Below are 21,190 nucleotides of genomic sequence, written 5' to 3' on the forward strand. Positions count from 1 at the left end.
TTCTTGTTTTGTACGTTTTCCACATATTAAACAAATTGTACTGTAGTATGCTGTGTTTGTCTTAGAAAGTAAGAAAATGTTGATAAAATATTATTTTAAGATGATTATAATATTATTACCCAGTCTAATATTCTTACCTTAAATTAACATAGGCCGACTTACGTCCAGATCAACTTACAACCAGTCAGTCAGAACCAATCGCGGTCGTAAGTCGACAAGTACCTGTATATATATATATATATACATATAAATATAGACATACATATATACATACATACATTCACATATATATATATATATATATATACTGTATATATACATATCTACTTATTGGCTCCTGTATTTAGGATATAGCAGGTTGGATAATGGATGGATGGACATTTGTATGCATAACCCTATTTGCCTGTTTTCGTTTTTTTTCTTTCTTCAGTAATATTTCAGTAAACCCGGAGCTTGTCAGTTCAAATCCTGGTACTGACACCACTGTTTGTCCCTGAGGAAGTCACTTCACCTGCCTGTGCTGCAAAAAACAAAAGTAATGTAACAAATTGTACCTCAGATGTTGCAAGTTGCTGGAATAAAGGCATAAGTAAAATAGATAAATATGTATTATACACATAGGAACTATTCATTTATTTTCAGTTAAGTCATCTGCAGCAAACCTTTATAAATGAGGGTTTCTCCTTTTTAGATAGAGCAAACTGTTTCTTCTTCATTGACGTTTTCTCTTGGAGAGCTTTTTTCATTTCATTGAAAATTAAAGCAGCAGCTGCCAAAATATGTAGCTTTCTTATTAATTTTTCAACATTGTGTAAAATAACTTTATAAAGTAACATAAAAGGTTTAAATACCAGCATCAAACCAGAACAAGGATGAGGCTTTGGACCAAAGTCGCACCGCCAATTCAGCATAAAGTGGAGAGCAGAGTTGACTTCATGCAACATAAGTTTATATGTCACTGTGCTCTGTACAAATATATTTTATACATCTACTTTTCTTTCTACTCACATGCACAGTGGACACAGATTTAGCACAGGGGACTCATCATTTAGAACTGCTAGGCAAAGCATAAGACCAGACAGATAAAGACAGCTGGGAAAACATGCAGTCAGACTGAAGACCACTGTGTACAATTTCTGTGTGTCGGAGTCAGCATGACATTGGATCTTCTCTGTGCCTTGTTTGGAATGGCATGATTCACCTACGTGAGGGTCTGCACATGAAGGAACAGTATAAAGCCATGGCACATTGCCCGGCACACCTTTGAGGCTGACTAATGAATAGGAGATAATGTCATTCAATCCGGAAATTCTTTCCAATGCAGTGATGAAAATGGCAGACTCTGCACCTCGGACCCTCAATCCCGAACTGGGTTCTTGTCATGGCTTCCTCGTCTGTTATACCGCGTAAACCGTCATTAAAGAAAGGCATGTTATTTCTCCTATGTGATTTCTTACCGCCGTATCACTAAGGGAGGGGTATCGCCTTTTAATATCATATCTGTATAGATTTGGGTTATGTAACACACTGCAATCACAAAAGAACTCATTCCAACAAGGGAGCTAGCGCCCCCTGCTGGATACATTTCACACTGGAATTCAAGATGCTAAGAGAAGTCAAATCTGTGTTATTATTAATAATTCATTACATTTATATAGCGCTTTTCTCAGTACTCAAAGCGCTATCCACACAGGGAGAAACCAGGAAGCGAACCCACAACCTTCCACAGTCTCCTTACTGCAAAGCAGCAGCACTACCACTGCGTCACCTGTGAGGACATTATAACATCTTCCTTCTTTGACTGATTTGAACTACTGTATATTACAAAGGCTGTATGCTAAGTAGGGAGCTTAATTTGTGTTACCACCATTTATTCCTGTATTTGTATAAATTAGATTTATCAATCATTTGACCTATATTCTCATGTTACTCTGGTCTCAGAGGTCAAAGTGGTTTCTTTGAAGGGTTAATGAGAGTTAAAGATGTGAAATATAAGATGACAGGGGCTTAGGACAGGTAACTGAACCCTGGCCAGGGAGTCTCGAACTGCAGGATCAATCTCAAGCCCCAAAGATCACCACTGCCTTCAGATCTCTCACTGCTTAGCCCGGAGGAGCTGCAAATGGTCAACTAGGTGATTTGGTTGACATACTTGATTGTAAAGTAGAAGAGTCCTTCATATGAGGTGGAGAGAAGCCTGAAGATGATTCTTTAGGTGAACGCTCGCTAATTATAGAGGTGGTAGGACAGCCTGACGTCACATCAGAATCAGACATAATAGATCTCCAGAGTGAGCCAGTCTAAGGTTTAATTTGTCCAAAATTCATTGTTCAATATACAAATCTTCCCAACAGGAGTAAGTTAACCAAAACACTTCTCGCATTGTAAAGTCTGTCTAACATGCACGTGTCTGACCTTTGGATAACACAAATATAAAACAAGTGAGCTGCCCTCTGCAAATATTGAAAAAGAAAGCCACATTTGATAAGAACTTGTAATACGTAATCCACTGGACTACTTGGACCACTACAAGTGCTACCATGTGACAAAGAGGTGCCAGTCCACCATCACAGACACTGCAACAGCTTCACTTTCAGCACAAAGTCACCCGAAGGCTTACAAACAACGAGTCGACTTCCTTCCAGCACCAGTAGCAAAGCTTCAGCTTGGTGTCTGCCTCTCCTTCAATGATAACTTGGAGGACTCAACCACCAGCACTATGTAACCTTTTCTTCCAGCTAGGAACTTGTTGAAGACTGCCAGACATCATCCCACAGTTCAACTTGACCGATGAGCGGCGAACATGCTCTCCATGTCTAGGCCCCCATAACGTTGTTATATACTCTTGCAGCCGATCCCAGTTTATATCTTTCACAACCCACCCCATAGGCTTACACACCACCGCCCTTGCAATGCAGCATTCAGTCACCTAATTACAACTCCTGTGACAGTCAAGTAACACCAGGATGTGGGCACATGGATTTGGACACGGTCCTCTAGGTTTCTCGAGCCCACACGAGTGTCCGTGACATTCACCGACGGTGCTTTCCTGTTCAGCTGGTTAGCCACTCATGCTGGCACCCCACTCTACACCAGTGCAACCCTCCATCATCCTTCACTAACACCTCTGCTCACCCTTCCTCAATGCAGTTCCTCCTTCCGTTGAAGTAAATCCAAAAAATGACTTTCAAGTAGGACAAATGGTTTAGTTGGTTTCTCCATTCCCTAACTTAAATTAACGCTATGACTCGGCCTAGTGCATATGCCAAAGTGTCCCACGCTGAGATGCTACTGCTTTAACACTCAGGCCTCATTCAGTCAGCTGCGACACCAGTCTACAGATGTTAATCCTGTAGAAGTTAATTCAGACCTCGTACAGAGCACTGGTGCCAGTTTACATCTTCAGTGGACTCAAACAGGCAACACTGGGTGCTCAGCAGACTTGGCCATCTTATAGTAAAATGAAAAGAAGCAAATGAAATCAGTCACAATGTCAAATGAAAAGGAGATTCTGAGACAGCACACAAAAAACTTCATAGATTTTTAAAATATCAGCAACTAACAAAAAGCAACTCTAACAGTATGACATCACTGGACAGAATTAGTCCCTGCAAAAGGCGCCATATATGAGAAAACAGGATTGAGAGTTCAGGCTAACGAAAAAATGTTAAAGAAACGACCCTCCTGGTGCATCTCACCTCTCAGCCTCCTCTTACCATCCCTCTGGTCCTTCTAAGGGAGCTGAAACAAAAACCTACAGCCACAGTGGATCCTCAGGACCAAGTCTGGGAATCACTGCTCTAATGGACTTTAACAAAGGATACAATGTCACCAGACGCTCTACCTGATGGAGTCCTTGTCATGAAGTCCCACTGGCTGATCTTCTCCAGACTCTTCTTCAGACTGGACAGCTCATTTCTCAGGCCCTCAGAAGAGAAGTCAGCAGCGACAGTGAAGCTCAGCAAGTCTCCATCATCACTCAGGAGAGAGTGAGATGAGAAAGTCTGTGACAGGAGAGAAGAAGAAGAAGAAGCTCTTTTCATTTAAGGGATCTGTGTGATGGACAGTCGATATGAGGGGGTAAATGAGGAGGTCACTTTTCACTCATCTAATGTTGATTTATGGAAGTATTTGAACATAGCAGACAGTTTAATATTATTGACCTGGACATTCAATGACTTTTTCACACAGAACTCCATGAGAAGATCCTCATCTTCTCATCAGAGGATCAACTACAGATAAAGGAACTAAGGTGTGCAGCAAGGTGGGCAAAGAACTGACTTAAGTACAGAAAACAAGGCATAATGGTGTGGAGAACAGTAGAAGTAGAAGAAAGGGGGACTGCTGTGTCAAAGCCAAAGCCACAACGTTCTCAAAAGGAAGACAATTTAATTAAATGAAATATATTAGTTGTAGAAAGCAAACCATTAAATCCAACTGCAAAGTGGAAAGTTTGCAGTGAGGAAATATTACTGACCACCAATAAGACAGAGTAAAGATGGCCACAGTTGTTCAGATAGATAGATAGATAGATAGATAGATAGATAGATAGATAGATAGATAGATAGATAGATAGATAGATAGATAGATAGATAGATAGATAGATAGATAGATAGATAGATAGATAGACTGTGATCTGAAAACACACCAGAATGACTAAAAAGCAAGAAAATCAAAGAAAGAAATCTTCTGATTTGGCAGTCCCAGTTCCAGGGGGGCATTATGCTGGCATATTGCTGTTGGTATAGAGGAGCCCCCTTAGCGTTTCTTGACTCACGTCATCTGAGTGATTCATTGGCTGAAAGTTCTCTGTGTTAGTTTGTCACAGAGAGGATGTGCAGCATTGTTCGTAATGGCAGTCAGTTTTGTTTTAATTCTCTCCATTGCTACGACCTCCAGGGGGGTCCAGAGTGTGTCCTATAACCAAGTTTGCCCTTTAATAAGCTTGTTGATTCAGTGGGCCACTCACCATCCCAGCACACACCACACTGGCCATCACAGAGTTGTAGAAGATGTGCAGGATGTCACTACCCACATTATAGTAACACCATCTCCTCACTGAAAACAGCCTGCTCTGCCCTTTCTTCTCTAGTTCCTCTGTGTTCCAAGACCAGCCCAGCCTGTCATTAATGTGGACCCCCGAGTACTTGTAGGAGTGGACCACCTCTACCTCCACTCATTGAATAGTGACCTTACATAGAGGCTCTTTAGTACAGTGAAGATTGACCAATTCCTTGATTCTGCTGCTGTTAAGTTGCTGACAATTCTCAATGTTCTCCCCCTGTCTCCTAGTCTCCATCTCACCCCCCTTACTGATACACCCCCATAAGTGCTGAATCTTCTGAAAATTTCTTCAAGTGACCTGACCTGCTGTTATATTTCCAGTCAGAGGTCCACAGAGTGAAGAGTAAAGCAGACAGGCCTGTTCTTTGTGCTGCTCCAGTGTTGTTGACACAATCCTTGAGTCTGCCTGACAGATAGTCCATCATCAGGACACCACAGGCTCACCCATCTGCAGATCTCTGAGCTGATCCCTTGACAAGGATAGCTGGGTGGTCTTGAAGGCTCTGGAGAAATCAAAAAACAGAATCCTCACAGTGCTGACATATTTATTCAGGTTGCAAAAAACCTTGTGGAGAAAACAGATAACGACATCCTGCACTCCAATATTTGTCCAATAGGCAAACTGCAGCAGGATCAGGTGGTCTACCACAACAGGACTCCTATAGTCCAGGAATAGCCTCTCAAAGGTCTTCATAATGTCAGACATGAGTGCAGTCATTAAGTGAAGAGTCACCTGCCTTCTTTGATCAGGAATAATGCAGGATGTTTTCCTCAGCAGTGGTACTTTCTGGAGTCTTAGGGACAAACTGAACAGGTGACAGAGGACACCAAAATGTTGGTCAGCACAGGCCTTAAGGCCTTGAGGATTGACTCCATCTGGTCCCACAGCTTTTCACGTGTGTAGCTTCCTCAGTTGTCTCCTTTCTTGGTCTTCGGCTATGGACAGTCCAGACTGGTGGTCAGAGGTGGACTTCTCACTGGTCATTCCAGCTGAGGTGGTAGGAGTTATTGATGTAGTAGGTATGGGGTGGAGAGACTGGGCATTGGAAGAAGATGGAAATGGGAGGGAAAATCAACTAAAAATTGATGCAGGTTGTTTTTCTCTTTGTCCACATCCCTTTCTGGCACCTGAGCCGTGAGTTGCTTGAGTCCAGTAATTATACTTAGACCTTTCCAGACATCCTTCATGTGATTCTGAGTGAGATTGTCTTCTATTTTAACTTTGTATGCTTTCTTTCTTCATTCAGATTTTCTTTAGCACATACTGTACGTCCTTCAGAGTTTCTTTGTCACCAGGTTTGAATACATTCAGGAGAACTTTTAACTCCTTAGTAATCCAGGGCTTGTTGTTTGGAAAGCAGTTCACTGTCTTGGTGGGTACAACAGTGTTGACACAGAAGTTAATATAGTCTGTGATGCAGTGACTGAGTTGCTCAATATTGTCCCCATGTGAGTGGCACATCATTTGCCAGTCTGTTAGAATATTAGAACACTCTAGACGAGAACAGGCCATTCAGCCCAACAAAGCTCGCCAGTCCTCTCCACTTATTTCTTCCAAAAAAACATCAAGTCGAGTTTTGAATGTCTCTAACGTCTTACTGTCTACCACACTACTTGGTCGCTTTTTCCAAGTGTCTATCGTTCTTTGAGTAAAGAAAAACTTCCAAATGTTTGTGTGAAATTTACCCTTCACAAGTTTCCAGGTGTGTCCCTGTGTTCTTGATGAACTCATTTTAAAATAACAGTCTCAATCCACTGGACTAATTACCTTCATAATTTTAAACACTTCAATCAGGTCACCTCTTAATCTTCTTTTGTTTAAGCTGTAAAGGCTCAGCTGTTTTAATCTTTCCTCATAATTCAACCTTTGTAGCCCTGGAATCAGCCTAGTCGTTCTTCTCTGGACCTTTTCTAGTGCTGCTGTGTCCTTTTTGTAGCCTGGAGACCAAAACTGCACACAGGACTCCAGATGAGGCCTCACCAGTGTGTTATAAAGCTTGAGCAGAACCTCCTGTGACTTGTACTACACATATCAAGGCGCTATATAACCTGACATTCTGTTAGCCTTCTTAATGGCTTCTCAACACTGTCTGGAAGTCGATAGCTTAGAGTCCACTATGACTCCTAAATCCTCCTCATAAGGTGGACTCTCGATTTTCCGACCCCCCATTGTGTATTCAAACCTCATTGCCCCCTGCTGGTCACCACTCTTAACATCGGCCAGTTCTGATGAGGTTCCTCACACCATCACCTTCTGTTTCCTGTGTCTGAGCCAATTCTGCACCCATCTACAAACATCACACTGAACTGCCACTTTTAGTTTGATGCCCACCCTCGCATGTGGCACCTTATCAAATGCTTTCTGAAAGTCCAGATAAATAATATCATCTGCTCCACTCTGGTTGTATAATTTTGTTGCTTCCAGCATGTTAGTAACAGTGATATTTTCATAACAAAAATGAGAACTAGAACTAAAAACATAACTAAAAATATTGTTTTTTTTTTGTTTTCTAAGCACAAGAACTGAAATTAAGGCAGAGAAATTAAAACTAAATAAAAATAAAAATTAGTGATATGTGAACAAACTAAAACGAGAACAAAAATTGAGTAAAAATGAAAAAACAGCAGTAGCATTTTCATTCAGTCAGATTCAGTCGTGCAGAGGGGTTGTCCGCATGTCGCCCTGAGTGTTCAGTTACGTTGTGCTGTTCACTATGTGGTGATCATCTGTCACGTGGCGCAACTTCTGTAAAGGAACGTTGTTTGTTTGTTGAGCATATTTGGTTCGTTGGGATGAAGCAGTAATGACATGTGGTTGATGATGGAGAATTTTGCACAGATGTTTGTTGTTCTGGGAGGTTATCAACTTGCTCACTTGTGAAGGCCGCAGAAAAATGTAAGTTTAGGGCATCCGCTATTTCGCAGTCTGTATCTTTTAATTCCCCTTTACTATTTCTGATAAACTTGACCTCCTCCTTGACTGCTCTTTTACTACTAAAGTACTGAAAGAATCTCTTAGGGTCGTCTTTCTCCTTATCTGCTATGTTCCTCTCCAACTGTCTTTTAGCCTCCCTGATATCCTTCTTAATGGTTGCCCTCATGTTCTCATATGTTCTATGATTCACTTTGCAGTCATTAGTCTTATATGCCTTATAAATCAGTTTTTTTCCTTTGCATCTTCTTTTTTAAATCTTTATTAATCCACCGTGGAGTTTTTTTAGTTTCCTATTAATTCCAAATTTAGGTCTGTATCTTTCCTGCATTACATTTTTAAACCTGTTCCACTGCTCCTCGACTGTCTCCACACTTAAAAGCTTATCCCAGTGTATCCTACTTAGACTTTGTCGCATCTGCTCAAAATTAGCCTACCAAAGTTCAGCTTAACAATTTTAGTCTTTACATCTGCACTCTTACAAAATACTGAGAATTGTATTACATTATGGTCATGTGACCCTGGTGGTCCAATCACCTCTACACCCTCAATTCTATCCTGATTATTACAAAATACTAAATCCAGACAGGCTTCACCCCGTGTTGGTGCTTTAACATGCTGTGTTAACAAACAGTCACTGATTACTTCTAAAAACTCCTGGTCTTGTGCTCCTCCATCTGCCAGGTTATCCAGTTCGGATAATTAAAGTCCTCCATGACTATAATATCTCCCTGCAAACTAGTCTTTTTGATATTACTAAAAAGATGTGTGGTGAAGTTACTGTCTGAATTGGGTAGTCTATAACACACTCCTAAAATAAGACCTTCCTTGGAAAATGTATTTACGTGACTTGTACATTAATATGTCTGGGGACATCCATATTACTACTGACATGCCGCAAGCAGGATAAAGCAAGGTCAGAAATAAAAGACAGAGTAGGAAACAAAGTCAAAAAGAGGTTAAAGAATGGGGCCAAACACATGGAGAGCAGGTTACAGATGATGAAAACTGGAATGCAACAGCTTCAAAAAAACCTAGGCACGAAACACATGCACGGCGAGGGACAGAATATAAAGGCAGAAACAATGACACACAAACCCCCCCACAGACTATGGAGTCCATGGAGGCTACGAGTGGTGGCTCTGAGGCTAGGGATCTGCACTAGCAATCGGAAGGTTGCCGGTTCGAATCCCGTAAATGCCAATAGGGACTCTGCTCTGTTGGGCCCTTCAGCAAGGTCCTTAACCTGCAATTGCTGAGCGCTTTGAGTAGTGAGAAAAGCGCTATATAAATGCAAAAAATTATTACGAACGACATAACCACACAAACAACAGGAGTCACCGCCCGACCCCAGAGTAAAACGGGACAGACTACGGAGTCCAGAAAGGGTCACAAATCAATTGGAGTACGGAAAGCGCCAGACAGTACGCAAACACACTACACATGCATGATCCACGCACCTCTAATAACCCGCAAGCAAAAACACAATATAGTACAGAAACCCCACAAATACGGACTCCACAACATATTTGATGTTGATCACATAAATAACCAGGTCATTTCATTACTTCCTGGAGAGGCACAGCTCTTTCTAAGCTCTCACAAAGTTGATTCTGAAGACGAGATTGAACATCTTAATTTCCTCTTACAATATTTGAACACTATTAACCCGGCCGGATTACCACAACACAATCTTAACCTTAAAATCGGAACAATTGTCATGCTATTAAGAAACCTTAATACTAAACAGGGTTTATGCAATGGTACACGTTTAGTCATCAACACCATGACAAACAATGTTATTGAAGCAAAAATACTTACAGGATCACATACTGACAATACTGTTTTAATTCCTAGAATTGACCTTACAAGTTCTGCCCTTGAATTGCCATTTACACTTGGGCGACGGCAATTTCCCAATAAACCTGCATTTGCCATGACAATCAACAAATCCCAAGCACAGACCATGGACAAAGTTGGCATATACCTCTCTGAGCGCGTATTTGGACATGGACAACTTTATGTAGCCTTCTCATGAGTTCGGCGTTCATCTGACATTAAAGTTAAAGTTATAAATACTCCAATACCAAGGAAAACTCATTCAAGGACAACAAACCATCTTTACTACAAATATTGTATATAAAGAGATATTCCAATAATTCTTTGTGATTTACTATACAATACGTTCTTTACTTCCTATCCACCGTCTGAAACTGCAGAGGCAAAGCAGGCACAGGTTCAAACCGAACGAGCTCAACTGACAGATATACGCCTACAATGCGCGTCTCAAACCGCAGAAGCAGGGCAAGCACAGGTTCAAAACAACGCAAGCTCCTACAACGTGCGTCTGAAACTACGGCTGACCAGCGGGCACGGGTTCAAAACACCGGAGGTAGGCGAGCGAAGCGAGCAGGAGGCGGAGCCCCCTTGTTGGGTTCTAGTCAGCATATGTGTACTCATTGGTAGTTGGCAACAATACTTTTTGTTAACCTGTGTGTACATTATTTGTTAAGCCCAGGAAATGGATAGGTGCCATTGTTTTATCCAGGTGGGGACTAAAGCAGATTTAAACTTACTGACATACAGGTTTGTTTTTTTCCTTCAGGTGACAGTCTACTGCGAATTCTGCTAAGACCACTCACACAGAGCACAGGGGCTCACAGGCAGACGAGGGTACATGGCTGGCAAGAAGCAAGGCACACGGACTGAGACATCTACCTAAAGGGAGGAAGAGACTGGGCCAGCAGAGAGACATTGGTTGTGGGCCCAGCGAGAGACGGAAGACTCACGAAAGAGACAGCAAAGCTGATGGATGAGAAGCGAGACGTGCTGAGGTCACAGCAACGCAAGGAGCCCAGAGTGGAAAGAAAAAAGAACGACAAAGAGACGCTGACAGGGATTCAACGATTCGACAAAACATCTGTTGGGAAACAAGTGTTTGGTGGACAGTTGGACAATTAATTGTTGGGGTAACACAGCATGCAAACTGGGCTGTGAACCACTAAAGGTTGTATCCTCCACTTTACAACAACAAGAAGATTTATTTCTATAGCACATTTTCATACAAACGATGTAGCTCAAAGGTTTCTTATGGTGGCTGGAGTGTCAATTCCGCCACCAACCCACAGGTTTTGCTCTGCAGGGCTGGATGCAGATTAACATCATCCCCAGGATGGAACGTGAAGGGCATTGCTCAGGGGCCCAATGAAGTAGAGTCACTTTGGGCGTTTATGGGATTTGAACCAGCAACCTTCCGAGTGCCAGTGCAAATCCCTAGCCTCAGAGCCACCATTTCGCCTGCTTTACAGGATGAAGAAAAAAAAATATTTAAAAAAATATAAAAATAAAATTAGGCAATACTAATGAACATAGAATAAAAGTAAGGCCCGATGGCCAGGAAGACAGAGAAAACAAAAAAAAAAATCCAGACAGCTGGAGAAAAAAAAACAAAATCTGCAGGGGGTCCGAGGCCACAAGACCACCTGACCATCCCCCTCTAGGCATTCTACCTAACAGATGATCTCAAGCAGTCCTTATGGTTTTCAGGCTTCACATGGAAGAAATTGATGGTAACAGTCACGTGGACTTCCGGCATTCAGTCCATCAATGTATGGACATCACAGTGGTTTGATCGGGTGATGGTGGTGGTGTAGATGGCCACCACAGAAAACCAGAAAAAGAATAGCAGAGAAAGTAGGGGTTAGTACAGAGTGCAGCACTTTATGTTTTTAACACACTTTCAGAGTGTGGACTGTGGGTTTTTGTTCCCGATATTGTTAGATTCTCATGTTTGTTTATCTCTTTGATGTACTTTATATTGGTGTGCTTACTCACTGCCCTGTGCACTATTATCAGTAAATCTCAAGAGTTCTCAGTCTCTTAATAAGGCTGGGTGGCGTAGTCGGACATTCGAACAGTGTCTAGAGTAGATTACCAGCAAGTGTGACCAGGCACCTGTCACACAAGTACAAGTAACTTTTCCAAATTCCTCCAAACACTCAGCTACTTTTGCTCCTGTGTGGGCAACAAAAAGCAAAAAACCCTTCTAAAGGGAATAAAAGCTTTAAAAATTCCTGCCAGGTTCCTTAGCAGCAACCAAATCCCAAGTTTTTAGGCGCAAAATGTATTTTTGTAATTACTGTAACTCTCAAACCACAGAAAATGCAAAAACTCCCAGCTGCCTCTCTCGTTTGCAAAGTTGACATCAGCACGTCAGGATCTCAACACACAGAGATGAGTGACCCAGTGTCCACTTCCTCCAAAAAAAAAAGAAAAAGCCGCCATTCAGAGGCATTTCAGCCTCCAGGCTCCACTTCCTTAATCTTCTGGTGGTAACAGGTTGCCATTTAACAACTGGCTTGTAGCTGGGAATACAATTAATCAGGTTGTGGTCAGATCTGCCCAAAGGTGCCAGTAGTTTACACTTAAAGGCATCTTGAACATTTCAATACAGCAGGCCCGCTTGTTATTTCCTTGAGTGGAACACGACAAAAACTAATTTAAATTTGTCATAGTTTCTTCTAAAGTCACATGGTTAAAGTCACCACATATTATAAGTGGAGGGTCTGAGTGAATCATCATTCAAAGTATTGGTGACAGGATGGTCCCCAATTGTGGAGGGAGGAATATAAGCATTAATAAGGATAATGTCACTTATCTCCCTGAGCAAATAGCATACATGAATTCTGACAGCCAGAAGTTCAACGTCTGAATTACAAACTGTAATTTTAACCTGCTAACTTTAATTGAGTCTGTTCCTATTTACACCATTGCTCATTTATATTGATGGCCAGTCCCCCTCCTGTCTTTTTTCCACACTGCACTAATAATAAAACCCGTCCTGGGTGTGACGTTAATCTGCATCCAGCCCTGCATGTAGGCCCTCCAATCTTCTTCTTTTACTTTCGGCTGCTCCTGTTAGGGGTCGCCACAGCGGATGATCTTCTTCCATATCTTTCTGTCCTCTGCATCTTGTTCTGTTACACCCATCACCTGCATGTCCTCTCTCACCACATCCATAAACCTTCGCTTAGGCCTTCCTCTTTTCCTCTTCCCTGGCAGCTCTGTCCTTAACACCCTTCTCCCAATATACCCAATATCTCTCCTCTGCACATATTCAAACCAACGCAATCTCACCTCTCTGACTTTGTCTCCCAATCGTCCAACCTGAGCTGACTCTCTAATGTCCTCATTCCTAATCCTGTCCATCCTCGTCACCCACAATGCAAATCTTAGCATCTTTAACTCTGCCACCTCCAGCTCTGTCACCTGTGCCATCATCTCCTGCCCATATAACATAACTGGTCTCACTACCGTCCTGTAGACCTTCCCTTTCACTTTTGCTGATATCCGTCTGTCACAAATCACTCTTGACACTCTTCTCCACCCACTCCACCCTGCCTGCACTCTCTTCTTCACCTCTCTTCCACAATCCCCATTACTCTGTACTGTTGATCTCAAGTAGTTAAACTCACTCCCTCCAACCTGCAGGGAAAAACCTGGGGGTTAGTGGCTGAATTGGCACTCCAGCCACCATAAAAACTCCCACTGGTTCCATTCCACCTGAACTAGTGTGGTGCTGAGGTGTCACCCATTGCATGGATGCACTAGAGCCCTAATCTGGGATTCTGAGTTGGTTTGTCATGTGGTGGGTGCGTCAATGTGCTCTATCAGTGCAGGCTCCTAACTGATAATAAGATGTCTTTCATCCAGCATTAACACAGTGTCATGTTCCTTGTACAACACACTTTATTTGTACAGGTGTGGGTCTCTGTGTTACAAACATGACATAACAGAAGAAGAAAAAGACCAGAGACAAGAGACAAGACTGGACTGTGGTATCTGAGCTGTGAGAAAATGCTGAAGGATTTCATTCTTATCAGTTCAGAGAGGCCAGAGACATGAGGAGGTGACACAACAGAAGTGTTTGAAGATATGAAGGGAGGTAGCATGGGTCATCTCCTAAACTGGAGATAGTCCAAAGGAAATTTCACTTATTCATGTTGAACTGTGGATACATAGAAAGAGGTACCAAGTAGTGTAGGTGAAAGCAGCATCTCAGAGACTTTTGTATGTCAGCTCAGTGATGAACTGAAAATTTCAGGTGGATTTAAAAAGATGATCTATATTGGTTTGTATAGCCTATTTTGTCATGTTGTACAGACTCCTCAGATCTTTTAAATTTTTCTCTAAATGTTCTCAGGTCCCACACACCCCAGTCTAATCAGACTCCCTGTGAAGTGTCACTCTCACCTGCAGGAAGTGGAGATGGTCCTTGGTCTCTGAAAGCTCCTTCAGCTCAGCTTCTCTCCTCTTCAGCTCTTCAATCTCCTTCTCCAGTCGCTCCATGACTCCTTCAGCCTTCTCCGTTTCACTCTTTTCTTGTTCTCTGATCCTCTCAGTGACTTTGCTGCAGGCTTGCTTGATGCAGTGAATCAGATCAGTGAAGCTCTTCTCATGTTCCTGCACTTCTTTTTCCACAGAGAGCTGATTAGATGGAGGAAAGACATTACATTGAGTCGCCTGATAAGAATTACAAGGAACAAAGCAGTTTTGTTGGTATTTAACTGTGAAAATCTGTAAGATGGATGCATTGAACATGAGTGTTTACTGTTTGTTTGAACTCTTTCTTTCTTTCTTTCTTTCTTTCTTTCTTTCTTTCTTTCTTTCTTTCTTTCTTTCTTTCTTTCTTTCTTTCTTTTGGACTTTTCATTTTTAGTTACATTTCATCACCATCTCCTATCGACCTGTGCTTTTTAACCTCTCATTGTTGCTGATAAGTCTGTGTTTGATGTATGGCTCCTTTGAAGGTGGCCATGGGGTGACTGTCCATGTTCAGTTACAAGGGGCTCGGGGCTCAGGGAGGACTTGAGTTCAGCTGTTATAAAGATGTGTAAGCAGGGCAGAAATACAAATAAACAGACTGCATAAAGCAAAATGTGGAAGAGTGTCTGGCATTGACAGTTCCAGTGGATGCCATGAAAAACTTTACACCTTCTTCTACAAAACACGTCAGCAATGGTGTTGGACAGATGAGGCCAGTCAGACCAGGCTGATATTGAAGTTATTGCTATTATAATTCCCAAGAAGTCAAAAAATGAAAACTATTAAAATTAATAATTGCAAATATGTCTCAGTGGGTAAAAAAAGACGGGTAAAAATTGTGGAAAACTCTAATCTATGAATAAACTAAGAAGTAAATGTGACCATCTAAATCAGGGGTATTCAACTAAAGTCTAAAGAGCTCCAATTAGAAAAAATGTCTTGAAGCAATGGTCCGGAAGATCATGATGTCTAACTATTTTCGCTGTCCACTTTCCTTTTTTTGGAGAGCGCCATTTGTCCCTTATTTTTCTGTCCCTTTTTCCGTCTCACCCATCTTTTCTTTTTCCAATGCTGTCGTCTGTATCTCTCACTTTCTTCCACCTAGAATCCACAGACTTGATTGGCTGAGTGGTATCACGTGAAATGGCTTAACGTGCATACAATTGGTCTGTGCATTTCCTCATCCACTAAAACATTACCGTAAAGACTACAAAAGCTGCACCGGCTAAAATAGAAGCGCCCCATCAGGTTTTAAATCATAACCTTCTGTTTTGGCTGTAAGTCTGGGTTTGTATGAAACAGCTTCTGGGTCCGGACCCAGACCGCATTCCGTCTGTTAGTGACCTCTAATCTAAATAGAAGCAGAGCAGAGGAGTCACATTCTGGTCTTTATGATCTTAATCCAAACAGAAGCTTATTGTAATTCTCATGATCTCAAAGCAAACAGTATTATAATTTTATTTACTTTAACATGTTTAAAAAGCCTTAAATCATCTCACTCTGTCCTACATCTCAGAATGCCTTTCACCTCACACTCCAAATCGTAACCTCAGTGTGGTGTAGCGGGTCCAGAGCTCAAGTCAAAAAAGGCCACTTTTTAAATAAATAATCGCCGCCTTCCCGGCTTAGAGAGGGGGTGTGGTAGTGTGGCCAGAGGCGGTTTGTGATGCGGGTGGTCCTCGTTTAAGTGCACAGGTGAGGAGTCCTTCGCGTCTGTAATTGTTGCTGGGAGCTGCTGATTGTCACACCTGATCCATGTCCCCATGATAAATAATAGAAGCACAAGGCAGCAAGAGAGAAAAAAAAAACAGAAAAAGACAAACGGAGGTTACAGAAGTAGAAGAAGAAAAAGAAGGCAGGAAGCAGGTAGGAGAACAAGCGAAGTTGCAGCTGAGCAGTGAGCCTGGGTGTTTGGCCAGCACGCCGGGACCAGGTGGTAGTGGTCGCTGCCGCTGAGCGTTAGTGAAGAACGGGAGTGACCGGATTGAGGATGGCTCACTGCATAAGGCTGAGAAGGCAGCAGGAGTCGGGACTTGGGAAGTGAAAGCCCCAGCGTGAGCACCCTGGTCGTTGGGGAGCCCAAGTCACGGTCTGGTGAAACCTACTGGAGCCAGGGATCAGAAAGGTGAACAGACCGGCAGCAGAAGGTAGCAGAGAGAAGGTCAGCTGCAGGTAGGGTGGCTCACCTGGTGCATAGCCTGGATGGGAGAAGCAGGGGAGTCACCAGTAGAAAGGCACCAGGATTTGTTTTAAAGGACGGCTTCCAGCCATTGCTTTAACCTCATTGTTTTTAAAGGATTTTTTTTCTAGTGTGTTTTTAACCTCCACCAGTTCACTTGTTTTTATTGGATTATTTATTTTGAAGATTTAAGAGGCACTGCAGTATTTATTTGGACACTATGTCTTTGATTTTTGTTGTTTAAAATAAAAGCACTTTTTCACTTTTTGCACCATCCCCTTGCTTCATTGTTGTGCCTCACTGTCCAGCTCATTGGTGACATTACCGACAATGTCGGGTTCAAGGGCTCCTAGATAGGAGCGTGGAGCAGAACCCGCATCGTCACACTCAGATCTTCAAATGAGTGTCTGCTTAGAATTCCAAGAGCTAAACTTAAAAGAAATGCTGAGGCGGACGGCCTTCTGCTGTTATGCACCTCAAATCTGCAATCTGGTAGAAATTCACCAGGCTAGTTACAGTGGAGCTCTTTAATAAACTGCTAAAAACTCATTATTTGAACATGGCTTCCTCATGGCTTCATTTTAGTGTAACCCTGATATTCTGTATCCGAGCTGATCCCTACTTTCTCTGCTGTTCTTTTTCCAGTTTTCTGTGATCTGCACCACCACCTGATCAAAGCACCGTGATGTCCCTACATTGATGGACTGAAGGCCAGAGGTCCAGATGGCCATCATCATTATCTGTTTCTTCTACGTGAAGCCTAAAACCCATGAGGACTGATTGAGTGGGGGCTGGCCAGGTGGTCTCATGGCCTTGGACCCCCTGCAGATTTTGTATTTTTTTCTCCAGCCCTCTGGAGTTTTTTTTTTTGTTTGTTTTTTCTGTCCTCCCTGACCATCAGACCAGATCTAACCCTAACTTTATTCTTTGTTAATTAGTATTGTCTAATTTTATTTTTATATTTTTTTCATTTTGTAAAGCACTATGAGCTCCATCATCTGTATGCAAACATGCTATAGACATAAATGGTGTTGTTGTTCATTTTAGCGTATTTGGTGCCAAATTTAACTAACCCACTCTTTCAACTCTGTTAAACACTGGCGTAGATACTGATGCTGGCCCAGAAACGTTGAGGTCTCCTTGTCAGTGTGAAAGAGGGAGTGGTAGGGTGAGGTGTGTCAGACTGGCCCCTTGTGAGATGTCATTTGTGCTTGTGCTTTCAAGTGGGCTCTGAGGAAGTGGAGGAAGACGTTTTCTCTGGCACAAATGGATGAAGAGGTTAGAGCAGTACAAGAGAATTAGACAAGGTGATTGTCGATGGTGATCTGAATGGGTTTGGGGAAAGAATAGAAAGGTGACATGGAGGGTGGGAATAGGAGAGAGAAATGGGGAAGGAGACATGGCGTCTGATTTGGTGATAGTTAACACATTTTTTGGAAAAAGTAAATCAGCTTGTGATGAGGAAGGGAAAGCCAAGTAGACTTTCTAATGTTTAGAAGATCTCTTCTGAAACAGATAAAGAATTATAAGGTCACAAAATGGTAGTGATGGACTGGGGGATCAGAATCAGCAGGAGACAAAAAGAAGAGCAAGCAGCACCAAGGATGAAGTGGTGGAAGTGAAAAGAGGGAGAGCTTGGCAACAGATTTTTAGGTGGAAAGTGCCCTCATCTGAGAATGTGGAGGAATGGTGGAAGAAGAACAGCAACGTCATATTGAGAGCAGGTGAAGAGGTACAGGATGACAGAAAGGAGCCCACCTGGGGACAGAGACGTGATGCTGATGGAAGAGTAAGGGGCAGGATGTGATGAAGGCTAAGAAGGAAGCAAAGAGGACAACTTACCAAACAGTGGAGCCCCCTTTTGGTTGTAACCGGTAAAGACTAAATATGGAAAAATGGAGCCATAAAAACTTGAACCAGAAAAGTATTTTTAGGAAAGCATTTTACTACAAATTGTTGTTGGGTTGATGAAGGACATCAGAGATGTTACAAGTTGCAACCTTTGAGACCAAGCTCTCTGATAACTGTGAGTCGTGTCTTAAGGATGGAACTCCCAGAATGGCACTATCCATAAATAAAACTAAAACACACGTTAAATCAAACAATAAGATTAAAGGTGGCTGAACGGTAAAGGTAAGAGAACATGGCGGAGTCTAAGTGATGCACAATTCATCAAGGACATCATTAGGGACACACTGCAGCGTTTGGGGTTCTGTGTGGTGCGGCACAAATGAAATTAATTAATAGTTCTCTTTTTTATGGGCACACTTTATTCTTGAAGAAACAGAAGCAGACTTAGAGCCTTTCAGCAACAACTGCTTAGGAAGAATAACGTAAAACAAAAGCTGCTGCTGAGAACCTTTACTGCTCCTCCGTAGAGAGCGTGCTGATATATTGTATCGCATATTGTAGGAAGGCAGGCTCTATTGTTGGCATGGAGCTGGACAGCTTGAAATCTGTGGTAGAGCGACGGGCGCTGAGCAGACTCCTATCAATTATGGAGAATCCACTGCATCCACTGAACAGGATCATCTCCAGACAGAGGAGCAGCTTCAGCGACAGACTGCTGTCACCGTCCTGCTCCACTGACAGACTGAGGAGACCCCACACTATGAGACTCTTCAATTCCACCCAGGGGTTAAATGTTAACATTATTCAAAGTTATTGTCTGTTTTTACCTGCATTTTTATTACCCTTTAATTTAATATTGTTTTTTGTATCAGTATGCTGCTGCTGGCATATGTGAATTTTCCCTTGTGATTAATAAAGTATCTATCTATCTATCTATCTATCTATCTATCTATCTATCTATCTATCTATCTATCTATCTATCTATCTATCTATCTATCTATCTATCTATCTATCTATCTATCTATCTATCTATCTATCTATCTATCAATCAACTGGCTAGCTTTGTTGGGCTGAATGGCCTGTTCTCGTCTAGATTGTTCTAATGTTCCAATCACAGTGTGGTCCAGAAGCTGCACTGCAGCAGACAGCAGAGGTCTTCAATGCAGCTCAGAAGCTGGACAACCACTCTCTGCCCACTCTATAAGACTTGTGTACTTCCTTCTACCTCAGCAGAGCAAACAAAACCATTTGGAAGGATGCCTGACATCCTGGTTTGACCTGCTGCCCCCTAGTAGGCTCCACAGGTCCATCAAATCAAAGACAAACAGACTCAGACAGTTTCTTTCCCCAGAGACATAACTACACTGAATCAGAAAACGGCACCTATGGCATCTCAGAGATGACGTTAATGATTGGGAGATCGGGGGGAATGGCTCTGCTAGGCCTTCAGCTGGACGATGAAGTCTGTGAGGCAGCAGACATAGCCAGTGGTCCATCTCACTGTGCTTTGCCATAAAATACTAAAGCCTAAACGGCAGTGGAAGGAAGTCCACTTTCTATAAAGTCTTCACTCAGTCAATCAGCAGAACAAATAAAGTCGAGAAGTTTCAAAAGAACAAGGAAAGGCCATTGCGTAATTGTGCTTCCAGTGAGTTAATTCTGAATGTCAGTGACAACCTGCAAATTGTAATAAACTTGTATTTAAGCAGTGGGCATGGGAATTTCAGACAACATTAGGGTTTTGTCTGAATCTATAAAGAATGACATGAGAACAATGAAATGCCAGGAAGGATACGGTAGAATCTGTGTTTACTTGTTCCGCTTCTCATGTCATCATATGTCATTTCGGGTGAAGCTCTGGTGGTTCTTCTAGTTTTGGTTTATTTCTCCTTCCTGCCATGTTAATTGCACTCACCTTCATCTTGTCCATCGCCCTCCTCGTCTCCTTCAGTGTTTTCTCTCTCTCATGAAGTCTCCTCTTGATGTCACTCAGTGTCGCCCCCAGCTGTTTCTGTTTGGACACACAAGAGGACACGCGTGGTCAGATCAGAATTCACGTTCACTTTTTGAGTTCTCCTTTCATTCTGAATGTCTAGGAATACTTCTACAACACAATAACAGGACATTTCATAGGCACAACTTTTCCTTTGTGATTGCCTTCATGTTCACAGAGTTCATGATGCACGCTGAAGAGATTTGAATAACAAATTTAAAATACGGTAAAAGTGTAAAGAATGGCTAAATCAAACAGTGAGGTTCAAGGTGGAGATGTTCAGCCAAATGCTAAAAGTAAAGAAGACTGCAGGCAGCTCATCACATCGGTGACAAGGACATCATTAGGGACACATTGAAGCGTTTGGCGCTCTGAGTTGCACAAATGAAATTAATAAACAGTTCTTTTTAAGAGCACACTTTATTCTTGAAAAAGTAGAAGCAGATGTGGGGTCTTTCAATGACAAATAAAATCTAATCTTCAGTTCAGTTTTACACAGCAGCCATTGAGTCTGTTCTCAGCTCAGCCATAACAGTGTGGTTTGGATCAGTGACTAAACAGATCAGGTTGGGTGGCAGGCACTGATACAGCGTGTCGCCACACCCACCACAAGATGAAACAGCTCAGGATCCTGGTTGGCAACACCCCAGGCAGACATGCAGTCCAGTCCCAAGTTGCTGACTGACGCTTACGAGCAAAACCCACACAAACAGCCCAGTCTTTAGCGTGTGTCCCTCGCTCTTATATAAAATGTGGGAGTCCCCCTCCGACAACGTTTTACACAGACGGCTTACACAGTCAGATCTGCTGTCACCAATGTAACCACATCTAGCGAGTCCTCAACAAA

At 42.4% G+C, this 21,190-nt stretch overlaps 2 protein-coding genes across 2 annotated transcripts in view; one reads left to right on the forward strand and one right to left on the reverse strand.

Moving 5' to 3' along the window:
* The window catches only part of LOC114651549 (tripartite motif-containing protein 16-like), a 451,159-nt gene that overhangs the window by 105,249 nt on the left and 324,720 nt on the right, over positions 1-21,190 (forward strand). The window lies entirely within an intron of this gene.
* Positions 1-21,190, reverse strand: part of LOC114651550 (tripartite motif-containing protein 16-like) — a 39,008-nt gene that overhangs the window by 14,880 nt on the left and 2,938 nt on the right. Inside the window, exons 2-4 of the mRNA XM_028801351.2 lie at positions 20,266-20,361; positions 14,249-14,482; positions 3,845-4,004 (exon numbers count right to left, since the gene is read on the reverse strand). Of these exons, the coding sequence (XP_028657184.1) occupies positions 3,845-4,004; positions 14,249-14,482; positions 20,266-20,361 (490 nt within the window). The remainder of the gene's footprint in view (positions 1-3,844; positions 4,005-14,248; positions 14,483-20,265; positions 20,362-21,190) is intronic.

This window comes from Erpetoichthys calabaricus, chromosome 5 (genome assembly GCF_900747795.2).
Source record: "Erpetoichthys calabaricus chromosome 5, fErpCal1.3, whole genome shotgun sequence".
NCBI classification, from domain to species: Eukaryota; Metazoa; Chordata; class Cladistia; order Polypteriformes; family Polypteridae; genus Erpetoichthys; species Erpetoichthys calabaricus.